This window comes from Petromyzon marinus, chromosome 28, assembly GCF_048934315.1.
Source record: "Petromyzon marinus isolate PM22_M1 ecotype Great Lakes invasive population chromosome 28, UKy_Petmar_22M1.pri1.0, whole genome shotgun sequence".
Lineage (NCBI taxonomy): Eukaryota > Metazoa > Chordata > Hyperoartia > Petromyzontiformes > Petromyzontidae > Petromyzon > Petromyzon marinus.
The window spans coordinates 5,887,134-5,903,719 of NC_133694.1; the positions used below are offsets into that span (position 1 = coordinate 5,887,134).

Below are 16,586 nucleotides of genomic sequence, written 5' to 3' on the forward strand. Positions count from 1 at the left end.
CAAACAGGGTTTAGCAAAATTTGGAAACCATATAAAGCAACACAGACGGGCGGTCAAAACACAATTAACGCATAGTCTGGTTGATTACGCTATTTCAAAGATTGCTAAATTGCAAGTTAAGTATGAAATTTTTAAATACAGACCGCACACACACACACACACATAGACATCCAAGCAGAGCGAACCAGCACAGAGTGAAGTCGCCTTAAATAGGCAGAGAAGGTAAGGCTGAGAGACAATGGGACAAATTAGCATGAGGTATGCATGGAGCAAAGGGGGGCGCGGAAAGTGCGGATCAGCAGCACACACTCGGAAACACCAAGACCCACACACAGGCAGAGACGTGACTTTACCGAAAGACCCAAGAATATTCATTCCTGCAGTCACGAAAGCTTTAAGTGCATATATATACGAAATCTGCATATTATGCTTGATTGGCGATGACCTCACCGGAGATGGTGATGCCCTGGGGGCCGCTGGTGACCTCCAGGCCCTGGGGGCTCAGCTGGTCGGCTGGCACCTCAAAGCGTTCCTGGGGGCCCTCCAGGGGGTCGCCAAGTGCCGCGACCTCACAGCGGTCCAGGTTGTGAAGGATCTCCTCGGACACCACGGCCTCCTGGCCTGGGGACGAACGAACACATGGCGCGCGCCAGGGCAGGGCCGCAGTGGCGAGATGTTAACTATCTCGCCTGGTTTGCAGGAGGTCGTCGCGGGTTCGTTCGCGACCCTGGCAACGCCCGTATATTCCGAGTATGCGTGTTCTCTCTCTCCCCGTGATCGCGTGGATTTTTCTCCGGGTCCGATGGTTTTTTCCCTTCACATTTAGAATCAAGATGCATTTAGATTATTTGGCTGCAATACATTGCCGCATGATGAGCTGATTCGTTGAGCTATTATTTGTGGTCAGGTCTCTTCTGAAAAAAAAGTTTGTCAACCAGTCAATTATTCTAGCATTTCAACTTGTATGTAAACTAAAATCTATTTTCATTTTATCAGGGTAAGGCCCACTGAGCTATATAGCTGTTTTTCAGAAGCGACGTGGCCACAAATAATACCTCAATGAAATGGCTTATTATGTGGACATTCATAGCAGCCAAAATACTCTAATTTAAAACCAGGTGATAGCACATTGAGACTGAAAAGTGGCATTTTTATAGAAGCAAATACATGACTCACAAAAGGGAAATACAGGGCAAGGTCAATCATTCAGTCAGTCAACCAGTCAATCAAAATTTTTATTTATAACCAGGTGGGAGGTCATTGAGGCTTAGGGTTATCAATGTATAAATACATTAAATTATTTTTATTAGTCCATCAGTCTTTTGGGCTTTCCAAACCATTGAGATAGCAACATTTTTTTTTATCAAGCAACCTCTGGACCGGTTTCAACCTTCTGTATATCATCTTATCAGCAGAGGCCCGTTAAGAAGAAAATGCTGCTGAATTTCCACATGTGAACTGATTTGTTGTATTTATTCATCCACCTCTGTGTTGGAGGCACAAAATGGAGTTCTGCTTTAAACAATCCTTTACCTGCAATGCTCCAGAGCAAGACATTTCGTGCATTTTTCTCAGATAAATTGTCATAACAGGTGATGTAAAAAAATAATCCAACGATAAATGAAACTATAAATGCTTATTTGTGATCTACTACCAGTTTAAACATACGTGAAATAAGTACCGTCTACAAACAGAGCTACACATTAAATCTTTATTGATCACAGGGAAGAAACAACAATAACGTTTTTATTCTTTCCTTGCTGCTATCAAGCAATTCTGATTGCTGGCTTTAAAGTGGAGATACGAGAAAAATCGGTCTCTAGAAAATTGAATTTCGCACACTGAAAGCATTGCCTAAGGCTATTACAGACCACAATGAGGCCACTCGAACGGATATCAAGTTATTGGTTAGCGCTGGAAAGAGACTCTCCGTCGCACCGCGTTCAAAGGACTTCTTGGACCATCCGTGCCACTACCGTGGCCCTCGTTCCATACCGGAGAATGACCCCGTCAATGTCTTACAGGAAACCTGCACGTGCCGGCCTTCTTTAAGCTTCTGCCGTTCCGAGATGTCCGCAAGTTGCAGGATGGGTCCCGGTCACCTCCGAATCTCGGAACGCGCGAGCAGCTCATTAGAGAGGCGTAGCGCCGTTGTTTCTGAAGACGTTGTACTAAGCGCACTCTACGATAGCTGGCGCCGAACTGTGCCGCACTCCCTCCCGCACGGCCTCATGGGAGCCTCGGTACCGATAAAGTTTTTTATTTATTTTTTCTTCCAATTTCGTTTTGGGTACGTCATAGGAATGGGAAAGGGTTAAGTATTATATATATTCTCCAAATTGTCCTCTGTAGAAGATACAAAAATATCTGTTCTATGGTTGTTGTTTTGTCTGCCCATGGAGTATTACTTGGTAATCTATCTCACATGGTCACTGACAAATAAAGTAAAATATATTAAAATACTAGAATTTACAAAAAAATGCATGCTTGAGACAATGTAGCGAGTTAAAATGACACATGAATTAGTTGGAATTACACGTTTCTTCATTTCTATATGTGGCTTCACATCCAAAGCACTGTTCTTTCTGCCAAAACAATAAAACACTTGGAACATAATTGGCTAAAATTCAAAATAAATTGGGACAATATAACTTGAAACGTAAAATTACAGAAGCAAAGTCACTGTTTTATAACACCGACATGACCCTAACACTTTTATTTTGGTTTTGTAACACTTTGATTCGTACATTATTTAATCATTATTTTCGATTCTCAGAGTTGGACATTTTCCATTCGCATTTTGAACGTAACTGGCTTACGTAACCCCTGCCGCACCGTACGTTGCCAAGCGTGTTAATCAGAGGTGCGCGGGCGAATGACAAACTAAACACATAAAGCAGTTATAAAGAAATGCGTTTTCAATCCAGATTTAGAAGTGCACAGTTCCAGTGGCTTCCTAATATCGGAAGAAGAGTGTGTTCCAGACGGCCGCAGAAGCGAACCTGAAAGCGTACAATGCTGTGAACCATCTTTGTTCGATGGTTAGCCAAAAGCCTGATGACCGGAGTTTGCAGGATAGTTTATGCTCGTTGACGAGATCAGCGAAGTTGTTGGTGGTTTGTTTGTAGCAAGCGCTTCGAAACACCAGCCGTTAGTGCCGAAACCACACGCGGCTTTGCGCCCACCCGGCCCACGTACACAAAAAGACAAAGATCCCCCGTATAGCCTTCAGAGACTGTTGGGGCAAGTGCTGTTAGCGAGCACCTACGTAGGCCGGCACGGCACACGCGGAGGTGGGTGTCCAGCACCACGCCCGGCCGCCTTTGTCTCCCTAGTGGCGATGTTTACACGCCGCACCAGGTACTCATTTACACGCATACACACACCGCGTCGGGAGAGTTAGCGACTGCGTCCGCCCCGCGTCCGCCCCGCGTCCGCCCGCCCGCCCGCGCCAGCGACCTGCCCGCGTACCTCCCACGTCGCTGGGCACCTCGCGGGTGACGGAGCTCACGACCCGCAGGTCGGGGAAGAGCACCACGCCGTCGGGGAACTCCCCGGCGGGCCGAGCGAACGAGTCGGCGCCGCTGAGCACGATGTGCGGGTCCTCGGGCTGTAGCACCATGACGTACGCGCTCACCTCCGGGACGTCCGGGCAGCCCTCCTCCACGCAGCTGCCGGGTGGAGGTGCGTCCATCGTCATCGTCGTCATCAACAATTAAGTAATTGTCATCTCGATTATAATCACTGCCGTCATGATCATCGTCGTCGTAATCGTCATCGTCAATAGTGGCAATAATGCCACGCGTTTTTCGTGACGCAGCAAGTAATTAACAGACACCGTTGCTTTGAACTGCTCACATTGAAAAGATAATGTTATTGTATGTAATTTTCATTTTACCAGGTAAGGCATACTGAGCTATACAACTCGTGTTCAGAAGGGACTTTGCACACAAATGATAGCTCAAGGAAGTCGCTCATCATGTGGAAATGTACAGCAGACAAAGAATCTAAACGCGTGACACGTTGATTCTTAACGTCGAGGGAAAACCCGGACGACCAGGAGAAAAATCCACGTGACCGCGGGGAGGGAGACATGCAAACTCCAAATATACGGCAGGCGTCAGAGTCCGGATCAAAGCCACGACCTTCTGTATAGCGCCCACCCCCGGCCTGCTTCCTTCTTCACTGGCACACAAAAAAGTGGCGGCGTGGGCCCTGCAGAGGGGGTCGGAGAGCGGACTCACTGGAGCACCGTGGCCAGGTGGAGGTCGCGGGGGCCCGGCGTGGGGAACTGGCGAGTGTTGACGTAGGCCACGCGCTTAACGGCCTCCGTCAGCTGCTCCAGGTCGTGACCTTCCACCTCCAGCGTGAGGGTCAGCCTGGTCGGGTTGAAGTGCACCTGCGGGGAGATGTAAAGAACCGAGGGGGAGCGGGGGAGGTGGTTTCTGTTCAGATAAGTTAATCCGAACGTATAGAATGCTACGGTCCTGTGGCAAGCGTAAGAGATTTGTAGCTTTCTCGCCGCACTGCTCATACAAGGACCTCCACATTAGAGATTACTCTAGAGAGCTCATCAAGGGGGGAATTTTGGCCTACTCTTCCACACTGGCTGGACATCTTGGAAGAGGCGGCAATAGGCACGTTCCCCAAACACGTACCCATGCACACTGCTCGACTGATAGAGGCAGTGGGGAGATTTAAGAAACTCGCACCGTTGTTTCAGCTGCGCCAGCAGATCGAACCTGTGACCCGTGTATTGCAAGTCCAGTGTGCTGATCTCTATACCACGGTAGTACAAGGATTTATCGGTGTACTGACTGCTGTATTGCATTTCAAACATTATAAAGCGTGAAAAGAATAAGAATAGGTTTTACCCTTTCTGGCAATAAAACACCTGTTTTAAAACCTATTGATACTGGCAAAAAGGTCCCCCATTATAAAGCGAAACAGCAAACCCTCATTTAACGTGGTAAATGCGTTCCTGGAAAGTGCCGCGCTCAGCGATGAAGGTGTTAAGCGAAATCAATTTCCTCATAAATAACGTAACAACGGAGTTTGGCGAGATGCAATGCACAGGCACACACGGTAAAGATGGTGGGGCAGATAACTGAGGGTAACTTTGCCACGTGACCGTATCACTTGTATCATTCCCGCGTACTGCATCACTCCACTCAGCTCAAGAAGGTAGTTCGTCGCCGACCGCCCTGAAACCACGCGACAACGGTGCGCGTTTCGCACTGTACAAAAAGTGTTGCCTAATGGAAGAACCGCGGTAAGGCGAAATCGCGTTGCGTGTACACTGCAAGTTAAGGAGCTGGTGTACATCTATATTCTATTGCGAGGGTGGCGAGGGTCCTCTCAATCCCGAGGCGCCGGGATGCAGTCCCCGAAGCCCCTTGCGTTAAACCGGTGCTGGGTGGGGTCGGGGTTGTAGGGCGTGCGGGGCGTGGGGGGGGGGGAGGAGGGGTCATACTTCACCTTCACGGCGCTGGAGGCGTTGGGCAGGGCGGGCAGATCGAGGCTCTCCTTGCAGGCGTGAAGGCACGCCACCACGGCCTGCGTCTCCACGTGCCCCGGCAGCACTGTGAAGCCCGCGATGTCTCCGCGGAAGAACTGAGCGAAGCGCGGAGATGGCTGCTCGCCGCCTGAGACGGACGACGACGACAAATATATATATACATACAAATCAGGATGGGGGGAAAAAACGCATTCCTTCTCGCGTTTCCAATGTTTTCCAACTCCGGTTCAAAGAGTCCGTCGCATCAGCTACAACTCTGCCCGTCCCGAGCAAGGCGGACACGATAACTGTCGCGTTGATGGTCCGAGAGGAACCAATGCAGATTATAAAGTTGTGTTGCTATTAGGGGGGCACACTATTGTCAACTGGCCATGTGCAGAAATAACATGTTCCGTTTAACACGTAGACTTTCGTGATCAGTATCATCCATAAGAGGTTTTTTTGGGTTAGATCGCGTAAATATGTAAATGTGTGAAGCGAGTTGTAATTACTGGGGAAACATCGTACTCAGTTTGTGGCTTGCCTTTCCAACACACCGGTGTGCTGTACTAGTATACTACACTATACTACTATACACTACACTATACACTAGTGCTGTACTCGTGATGAATTGGTCACGTTCTGTTTACGTGACAACCCTCACTAGTTGGCTGTGTCGGGTGGTGGCGGGTTTAACGACACATTTATATATGTACACGATCTAACTCAAAAAACCTCCATCACATACGTTCTGTGCCTTCACATATCAATTACAATGTTTATTTTAGTACATCGGCCTATTGGCTTTCCAAACAAACATTAATCAACAGCATGCGCTTTCAGCAAGTAAACTCTCGACCAATTTCAACGTTCTCATCAGGTGTCCGGGGCTTGTTAAACTAATGCAGCTGTTAAATTTTGATTTAAGCTTTCGTGACTGCAGTAATTCATATTCTTAGTTTTTTCGGTAAAGTCACGTTGAAGAGAAACAACAAAATAATAAAATATATATAAAACAATAAAAAATTATCACGACGTTTCGACCATATATATTTTATATTTTATTATTTTGTTGTTTCTCTTCAACGTGACTTTACCGAAAAAACTAAGAATATAATGCAGCTGTGTTACCCGATGTTGGATTCCTGCTCACGGGCAACATCGGCGATGGACATCTGAACCGGTCCTGGGCTTCCCCTTGGTCGACTCGGCCTCAAATGAGTCGCTGGTTTCGGGGGGTAAACATCAACGCTGGGGAGACGTCAGCGGCCGTGCGTGATGCAAGCCACCCTGCACATTCGCGTGCGGACGGCCTGCCTGCGTGGGCACTACCCGCTAGCAGCACTCGCCTCGACAACCTGTTGTGTGACTGAACGGGGGATCTTTGCCTTTTCACTCCGAAGCAACAAACAGCTGCAACCAAAGTGCCACTCTGGCTTAGGGGGACTTGAGGCTTTCGTCGCCCTGCGAGACCGAGCACCTGCGGAAGGCCCCACTGTGCGCGAGAAGCATCCACGACCCCTTGGCCAGGTGAGGGACATCTGCGGAGCGGGACGGTTCGCCGGACACTGCGCGCAACTCTTTTCTCTGGGTTTGTTTTGTTTACCATTCTCGCGATGCAAGCCGAGCGCCAAGCGATTCGCAACGGCGTGTTCGTTCGTCCCCCGCGCTTCTTTAGAGCCGACGGACACTAAATCTGTCCTCCCCCCCCCCCGTCTTAAAGTTACGACTCCGTTGTGGCTCCAGCCTCGATTGTGACCTCTGCACCACCCACCACCCCCCCCCCGCCCCCCTTCTTCTTTATACAGCAGATGTCACAAAGCGGTAATGAAACAGAATTTCCATCTGCCGCAGAAATATTTCGCTGCCATCCGATCTAACGGAGTTCAAAGAATGCCAGCCGTAAATTTCTTTAAAGGCCGCACCGAAAAAAAGTTTCAACGCGGAACCATTCACGCTCCCACGTGACCCGTCCGCCGCCTCGGGACGGGCCCTTGGGATTAACGGCGGCGGCTTTATGCTCGTGGTTAAATGCTGGACGCGATAATGGGAAAAGCATGGGGTGATGACCCATGCCCGGAGTCGCCCCCCCCCGAAAAGCTGGGGTGAGGACGAGTGGGTAAGCGCAACAGATGCGGCGAAGTTTTGCGAAGTACATGTGCGCAATTTTTACACGGCCCCGAATGCTACGTACGTATTTGACTTGCCGTGGTATTTTGGTTTAAACATTTAAAGTAATCCTGGGTAAGTGGGGAAATTGTTTTAAATCAGCGTGGATGTTATATTCAAGGTTTTGAAAAATCCTGTCAATGTTATATTGAAGAGCTCCATGGTGGCGAGATGTTGACTACCTCGCTCGGTATACAGGAGGCTGTGGGCTCAATCCCAACCTTGATGCCTGTATATTCTGAGTGTGCACGTTCACCCCGAGGTCACGTGGTTTTTCGCCTCCACATTAGAAACATGCGTTTAGAGTATTTGTCCGCTATAAATTGCCACATGATAGGCCACTTCGTTGAGCTATCATTTGTGGCCAGTTGCTTCTGAAAAAGAGCTATGTAGCTAAGTTGGCCTTACCTAGTAAACTTAAAATAGTTTTAGTTTTAATAGTTCAGAAAGTGTTTTTTTTTTATATAGGTTTCACAGTTAAATTTTTGGTTTTTGCTATAAATTTCAGTGTACATATCTACATCTCAACAGGCATAACCGGACAGATACATTTTAATTTATATATTTAAACACACATTATACAGTGTCACGGTTGCCATTATGATAATTTCATTTAAGATTCATGGAGCAACTGATTATTATTTTTTATTTATGATGCCATTTCTTTTTCCCTGTATTCTATGGAGATTCTCTTTTTTAAAATCTGTGATGACATTTCTTATGTTGGTGACGTGGTGGTTGTAACTGAAATACATTAAGAGGAATGTACAGTGATTTGTTCATCCGCTGCTGGATGAAGGCCTCTCTATGCCCTTTCATCAAGGGGGGTGTTTTTGACCATACTTCACCAGACTAGTCTGAGTAGACTGGTCAAGGAGGGCACCCAGGATTGGTTCGAGGTGTTACACACAGTCCGGAATTAAACTCGGGTCACCAAGTCCATTGCAGCGGTGGTGCCTTGAATCACTGCACAACTGCTCGCCACCATTAACTTAACAAACGAAAAAAAACCCCCTGCATTTTGCCGTGTAAATAATTACAGAGATGCTGACGATCATTGTTGCTGGCGAGTCAGCCCCGCATCCACTGTGGGATCAAAACCGCACGTGGACACGATTATTTGACTGTGCAGGCTTTGGCGGATGCCCCGTCACAGCGTGTCCGATGCGCGTTGGGGTCAGGTCGCACTGCGCCCGTTGTTCGGCACGGTGTTCTCGACATTGCCCTCTGCACGCTGGCGGCTTCAAGAACCGGAAATGAGAAACTCCCAGGACGCGGCGCGAGACGTCGGACACGATGCCGGGCAACGCACGGGACACCCCCGGACAACACGTCGGAGACTTACCACCCCCACCCGAATTTATTTATCGCCCTTATGAGCGCGCAGCGGATTTTTTTTTCTTCTTTCAAAGGGCCATTCCATATCGTGGGCGCTTGCCAGAAGGTCGCGTTTAGCCGACAGCCTCCGAGCATTCACGTCCAACGCACGGCGGCGACACAAAACAGCGCGATTTCCTGCGCGAGGCTCTTTGTGCGTTTTACTACCCCGAGACATAAATGTGAAAGGATGCCCGACTCAATAGCTAATTATTGCACGCTTATGTAACGGCAGGCTGTAAAAACCTTCTGCCGTCCCTCCGCCCTCCCACCCCCCCCCACTCCGCTCTTCTCTGCGAGCGAGTGACACACCTGGCACTTCCCCGAATGGGACGGATTACGATGTCCCCCCCCCCCCATCAACACCACATCCAGAATCTAACTCTCGCTCCGGCTGTAGCTGCCTAGTGACGTGCCGCCGCCTACTCAGTGCTGCCAGTGTGACCCGGACGGTGACACGACTACCAGCGCGATGTGATGGGGACAAGCCACGTAAGGTGATTAAAGCATGAAGCAACACAATTAATAGGCCAATAACAATGGAAATTACACTCAAAACTACACTTTCAAGGATCCGAGCGTCGAGCTAAATATTTGGCGCACCCCAGTTTTCCCGCAAATTCACGAATACCGGGGGTCCTTGGCACAAATTGCTTACTGCACAAACCCGCCACCACATGCCGCGCAAATCCCACACGCCGCTCTCATTCACGCGATGGCCGGCGCTCGTCGGATTTGCGACGGAACGTAAATTGCACGGGAAAAGAAGGTGGGGGGGGGGGAAGGGGGGCGGGCGGGCGGGCGGGCGGGCGGGTTCATCCAAGGGAAAGCAAGCGCCGCTTGGCAATGGACCAAACCACGAGGAGGAGGAGGATGATGATGAAGCGGTGCGGCCGTGACGATCGCGAACCCAACAGATGGACGATCGCCTTGTCCCGTGGGACAGAAGGCGACCCCCCCCCCCCTCCCGGCTGACCGTCGCGGGAAGAGAACGCTCACGGCCGTGACGGCGCGCGAGCGAGTGAGCCGCGGAGCCGTCACTCGGCCGTGAGGCCGCCCTTTTCACACGAGCGGCGGCATGCCAAGCGTGCCGCCGTCGCCGCCGCCCCCACTGCGTTCCTCCGCTGTCATCATTAACGTCGTAAATAAGGAGGCCCCAACTGCTGCTGGATACGGGCGGATGCTTGTGTGGGTGCTTGGCGTGGGCACGCCGCGAGGGTCGTGCTGTGGCGGCTAATAGGGCGACAGGGCTCGCGGTGGCAAGTCGCTCACCAGAGTCGGCCTCCTCAAAAAGGTCCTCGGATCTGCCCCGAGGAAGGCGTCGGGAACTGCGTGCACCAGTGAGTGTGCTTTTTGCCAGGCCGTGGTGGTGGTGGTCGTGGCCATGCTCGTGGCCTGTAATCCAGCACTGTGGAGGATCGGTGGATACCGAAAAAATATTGTGATTCAAATTATTCTAATTGCCAATTATGTACCCATGATAATCCTCACTGAGCCTCAAAAATGTCAGGATGGTCTTGCTACATTGGGATGTTTAGCTAATGTTTAGCTAATGTCATCAGCCCGGCTGTGGCACGTGGCCTGTAATCTGGCACTGTGGAGGCAGCGAGGGCTGACGTAATCATCACGCAAATGTTGTGATACGTCCTTCCTGTGGGCGTCGAGGAGAAGCCACAAACTGGCCTGCAAGGGGAAGGCGGTACAGCAAACGTGGATTCCAGCTGTGCTGGATAGAGGCGCTGTCCTCTCGTGCGTGTGGGTTTTCTCCGGGCGCTCCGGTTTCTCTCCCAACACCCGGTATCCGATAACGTGTTAATATGTAAATAATGAATTAAATGCGTTGCGAGCGTGCTTAGGCTGCGGGTTTTTTTGCGTTAAAACTTGTGAAAATAATTGTAAAAAAAAAATGTATCTCAAGTACTGTAGGAAAACTAACAGCCCAAGCACTGCTAAACCGACGTAAAGGACCAGTTAAGCCTTTATACGAGGCTCTAATAATAACAACAACAACAATACATCAATTACACGGCAGGGATTTGTAAGCCGCATTGCCATTTCCAAGAAAGCACTTCTGCAATCGTCAAAATAAATTCGGGGAATTCCCCGTGCAAGGCTTCGAGGGGGCTGCCTACCTCAATTGACACGACGTCCGCCCTGATCACATCCAATCCACGGAGGCCCAGCCCGACCCCCACGAAGCGGGGTCTGGGAAATTGCATTTGTTCAATTAATCTGAACATTTGTGCCCACTCACAATGGGCCACGGGTGGGATTGCGGGTGGGATTGCAGAGTCTAAATGAGTCACCAGTTGACGCGCACTGAAATAAAACACGAGGAGGGCCGTCTCCTCCCCCCCCCCCGCAACCCCCGCAACCCCCCTCCCCCCCCCCCGCGCTTTTGCTCTCCCGGATCGTTCCGTCCGCTCTTCTTAACATTCGTAGGCTTTGGTCCGGACGGTTGAGTCTCAGGGGCCCTTCCAAGCGAATCTTTAGCAATCTTAAGAGCGCAAGCCATCACAGCGGCAGCTATTTTGGCTGGCCATCCAACAAAGGCTGTCACACCGCGTTGCGCGCTTTCAAGATGCGCTTCCGCGGCCGTCGGGAACGCTCTTCCTTCCGATATTAGGAAGCCACTGGCAGCTCTGTACTTTTAAATCATCATGCTCGATTAAAAATGCATTTCTAAAGAACCGCTTTTTTGGTGTCTAACGAAACGTATGAAATGTAAAAAAAACGCATCTCAAGACGCACCCTTTTTTTTTAAATAAGCGGAGTGAAATGTGCACCCAGAAAGCTTTGACCAGTTTCATAATCCTTACCTTTCGATTTTTAAAGCAAAACACACCACTACCGCATGATTGTGAGGTGCTCGCATTACTTCAGGCAGATCACGCCCGGCACGAGATCGCTTTGTTAACCTGCCGCAGGCCGCCCATTCCAGTTTACAAAACCCTTTAAATAATCAACAATGCTCCGCTTTACCCTCGCATTAGGAGAGTGAGGGAGGAGCAGGGAAGTCGAGAAGTCAACGAAAGAAAAGCCCAAGTGCAATTTGGTCCACGGAGTAACACAATGAACAATAACCTCTCCGTCCAAAAAAATCTATTGGCTGCAGTGATTCAGAATGTTTGATGAGTCGTCGTCGAGTGTGGGGGGGGGGGGATTGTAGTAGTGGGGGGGGGGGGGGGGGGTGAGCACAAAGCCATCAGAGGCAGAGAATGATGTACCACGAAAAAAACATGTTCAATCTTTCCCACTCAATACGAATGCAGCATTGAGGTGGTGAAGGTCACACTAAGGGTGCCATGTTTGTGCAAATCCAAAGATCCCCCGTATAGACTTCACAGACAGTTGGGGCAAGTGCTGTTCGCGAGTAGTGGCTATGAAGGCCGCCACAACACACGAAGGGGGTGAGTGGCCAACACCACGCCCGGCCGCCTTTGTCCCCCCGGTGGCAATGTTTACACACCGCATCAGCTACTAATTTGAGGGCGAGTCGAGCTAGGGGAGGGCCCAGGACTGGTTCAGGTAATCGTCACCAGTCATAGTTGTGAGCGGGAATCAAACTCTGGTTGCCGAGTTTGTAGCACAGTGCGCTGACCGCTATGCGTGTGCTTGTACATACACACACGCATGCACATATACACACACACACACACATGTCGCTACTATCATCTGCAGGGCATTAATACATTGGTGGAATTTTGGCCCAAAACCTACAGAGCTCAGCAGAGGGGTGGCTGCCCTCTAAAAGCATTCACCAAGAAGTAAACATGAATTTTGTAAAAAAAAAAAGGTGAAATGATAAACTTTCAGCCTTGCACGTCACAGCTGGCAGAAAGGCCTCCACAAGCAGGGGAACCCTAAAGAGCCACTGTAGAGGGAATGTGGCCTACTATTCCATGCTGGTGAAACATCCTTGCCGAGGTATGAGTACCTACACTTTATCCTACCAAGCGCGACCCACCGATTAACTGTGGTCTACCCTGCTGGGTGAACAGAGGCGAGGGATTTAAGTAACTTATCCATCATTTCAACTTCCACACTGGCAGGTCGACATGGTGACCTTAAGATTGCAAATCCAGAGTGCTAGCCATTACACCGCGACAGCTCTTGACAATCTATGTATGTTTGTTGAACTTCTTTCGCATCTTACATAGCCAACCGTGTTAATTGGAGGTATGGGAAAATTTCCCAAATATACTAATTTGGACGCTCTTGAAAAAGTATCTTGAGACTCAGGAATATTTTTGTTGGTAAGTTAGTGAGGCAACATCTATTATTGTACTGTACCATGTTCCCATGTTTATGCTCTCAGAATTCACCAACCCACGCTTACCAGTGTGGTGAAGTATGGTAAAATAACTTCCGTGACCCGCACGGCTTGTGGAAGTCTTCATCTAGGAATCAAACTCAAGTTGCCAGGTTTGTATTGTGCAGTGCACAAACAACGTTTGTCGCAACTTCTCACACAACCACCTAGACAAAGATGCCCCATGCAGCCTACAAAATGAAGTAACTGTGGATAACACCGAAAGTTTGGCATGGGCACAGGAATGACGTCCACGCAATGCATATGCACACAAGAATACTGTATGCCGTGAAAACATCAATAACAGCGGACATAAAGTGGAGCGAAAATTATTATTTCAACCGTTTTTTTTTTCCTCCTCCCACCAAATGCACCATTAACGAGTAATTGGCGCAATCCTCCGAGCCACGTGTTTCCACGAGACTCGTGTCCTAACATCACCAAGCCAAGTGCGCGTAACTCGGACAAACGGCGGGACACGGGGCCGTATAGAAATCTTGCCGTCGCGGGGCTAGCAAATGAAACATATAAATAAAGGACCCTGCGCGAATACTTCCAGCGGAACACAGCCATTGCATGCAATGAACGTGTGGAACACAGCCATTGCATGCAATGAACGTGTGGCTGTGACCACATTCCAAACCCCCCCCCCCCTGCCGGCCGCCTCCCCACCTCTAAAAGAATGTCAGGGTCAGATGCTTTCGCCGCTTGTCCTTGGGATGCAACTGCAAGATTTCGGGGATGCGTGCGAGTTACGTCTGCGCGACTCTAGCCTCCCAAATTCCCAACGCAGTCCCTATCACGGGAGCAGGGCAACACCACGAGTCGTTCTTTCTGAAAGTGGACAGCTAAATAGGGCGCTGGTTGAGTTCGGGGGTACAGGACCCCCCTGGTGCAGTTGCCTTCACTGTGCCTTGAGGTTGAAGGTTTAACCTCTCAGAGAGGCCAGTGGCCCTCACAACCAGGGCAGCAGGGCAGTGGGGCCCTGGGTAAATAATCTGTTGATGGCGAAAGTCAGATGAGCCTAAAGTAGGCCAATGTCGATACAGAAACACTGGGAAAGGAGTGGCTACGGAACGTTGCCTTGTTCCAGCCACCAATCACCTTACCAAGCGTTGTTCCACGATCTATATCAATTAACTTAAGTGGCTGGTCATTATTATTAAAATATATGATCCTTTCTTGAATTTAATTACCACTTAATAATTCGATCGCATGCCCTTTGAGGCTTTGATTGGTAGACACGCTGTGGTGGCGAATTAGATAGAGAAGGTTAAATACTTTAATGTCCGTGTCGTTATTGTTAACGACACAAGCAGCAATTTCCATGATGAACAGCCAGGCCTATTCCGATGTTTCTTGTGGGAATTGCTTGACACTGTGAATGTGTTCACATCAAAACATTCCATAGGTCTTTGTTCTCTGCGACTGTACTGATTACACTTAACGAATTACTCTATAATGCATGTGTACATATGCAGCGATGTTGCGTCAAGGATTGTTTGAAAGCATATTCAACAATCACTTGCTTCGCCCTCAAGTTAAGCTAATTATGAAGCCTCTTTAAGTTTTTCACTATTTTCTCACTTTGGAGAGAGTTATAATTGAGGGCACTGAGGGTTAATGCAAAGCCGGCAAGTCCACAATGCACTTTTAACGATTGCATTATAACAACTATTTAAATACCCTTTGTGTATATATATATTTCTTTTCAAATGTCGCACAAGCAACACTTGTTAGATGAGCAAACAATAATCGTGTAGAATGTGCTCTATTTATCGGGTTGGTTTCATAGCAGGAGAAAAAAAAAACGCTGAGTCCAAATCTGCTCATTAATCCACACACAAGTGCTGTCATAAAGCCCAAGCACAAACGCGCTAATGAGGCCCTGTATCAAATCAACTCTTTTACAGCACGACATCCCTGCAGATTTACTACAGCCGAGAGCGCAGATTAATGCGGCAACCTAAATTTAACGGCAAACGCATAATTTACATTTCGTCTTTGTTCCAAAAACGTACAGGTTAAAGTCACAGCCCTGCAACTGCACCGCTCATGTCATCGCTGGCAAAAGCACCTCTCGGCGGTAGTTTGGCCTACGCTTCAATGCTGGCCAGATATCTCGGGGGAAAAAAAGTTGGGTTATACCCCACACTTTACCCCTCCACACGCAACCTGCCGATCGACTTAAGTATGGTGAACCCATTTCTACTGCTGGATGGACAAGAGGTCCAGGGGGCATTAAAGAAACTTGTAAAATATTTTAAACTGTCATGGCGAGCGAATGAATCGATTCGGCCACCTCTGGATTGCAAGTCCAGTGCACCTGAGCATTATGGAACAGCAGCATCCTTGTAAACGCGAGCGAACAACCACCAAGTAAAATAAATTAACGGTTTGAACGTTTGAAAAATCGCTTTCGCATCATCACTCCCCATGAAGGGAAAGTGCCCGAAGTGAGAGATCATTTGTTTTTTTTGTCAAGAGGCATTTATATATTATATTGTTACAGCAGAATACCTTATACTATTGCTTATACATTGGTGTGTGCGAATGATGACAGAAGGCAATTTCACTCCAGAGAAGATGGCATGCTAAATTCCACTCTCGCCCACCCCTAGCCCCGAAACCCCCACTGCCCCTCCTCCCCCTTGCTCCTGACACTTCCCCAGCACGCAGTGGTCAGCCACTTGAGCTGGTAAAGTGAAACGAAACTTTTTACATTTTATTTTACCAGGTAAGGCCCACCTGAGCTATAAATCGCTCTTTTTCAGAAGTGACCTGGCCACAAATGATAGCTCAACGAAGGAGCTGATCACAATGTGGACATTTATAGCAGTCAAATACTCTAAACGCATGTTGATTCTAAAACGTGGAGGTTAAAAAACCGGCAAAACCGGAGGAGCCGAAGAAAAATCCATGTGACCACGTTAAGACACGCAAACTCCAAATATCCAGGCTTCAGGGCAATCGTCGAAACCAAAGGGCCATTTCTCCACCCGACGGATGCATTTTTTTTACTTCTGTGAAATTCATCCCACCTGCCAGCGCCACGGTCGCTCGTTAAACAAATCAAATATTATTACTGCCATCAGTTGTCACCGTGATCTTACCGCCGAGGGATTAGTGACAGCCGAACCATGAGAAACTAAAAACACACCCTTGAAGAATATTAATCATGCACAGGTCACACGTCCTTAACACTGCTCTATGAGAGAGAGTTTGGTTTTA

General features: G+C 48.8%; 1 protein-coding gene across 1 annotated transcript in view; it reads right to left on the reverse strand.

The window, feature by feature from the left end:
• The window catches only part of CLSTN1 (calsyntenin 1), a 154,419-nt gene that overhangs the window by 19,437 nt on the left and 118,396 nt on the right, over window positions 1–16,586 (reverse strand). The window contains exons 10-13 of the mRNA XM_032962242.2: window positions 5,479–5,645; window positions 4,245–4,399; window positions 3,472–3,671; window positions 451–621 (exon numbers count right to left, since the gene is read on the reverse strand). Of these exons, the coding sequence (XP_032818133.1) occupies window positions 451–621; window positions 3,472–3,671; window positions 4,245–4,399; window positions 5,479–5,645 (693 nt within the window). The remainder of the gene's footprint in view (window positions 1–450; window positions 622–3,471; window positions 3,672–4,244; window positions 4,400–5,478; window positions 5,646–16,586) is intronic.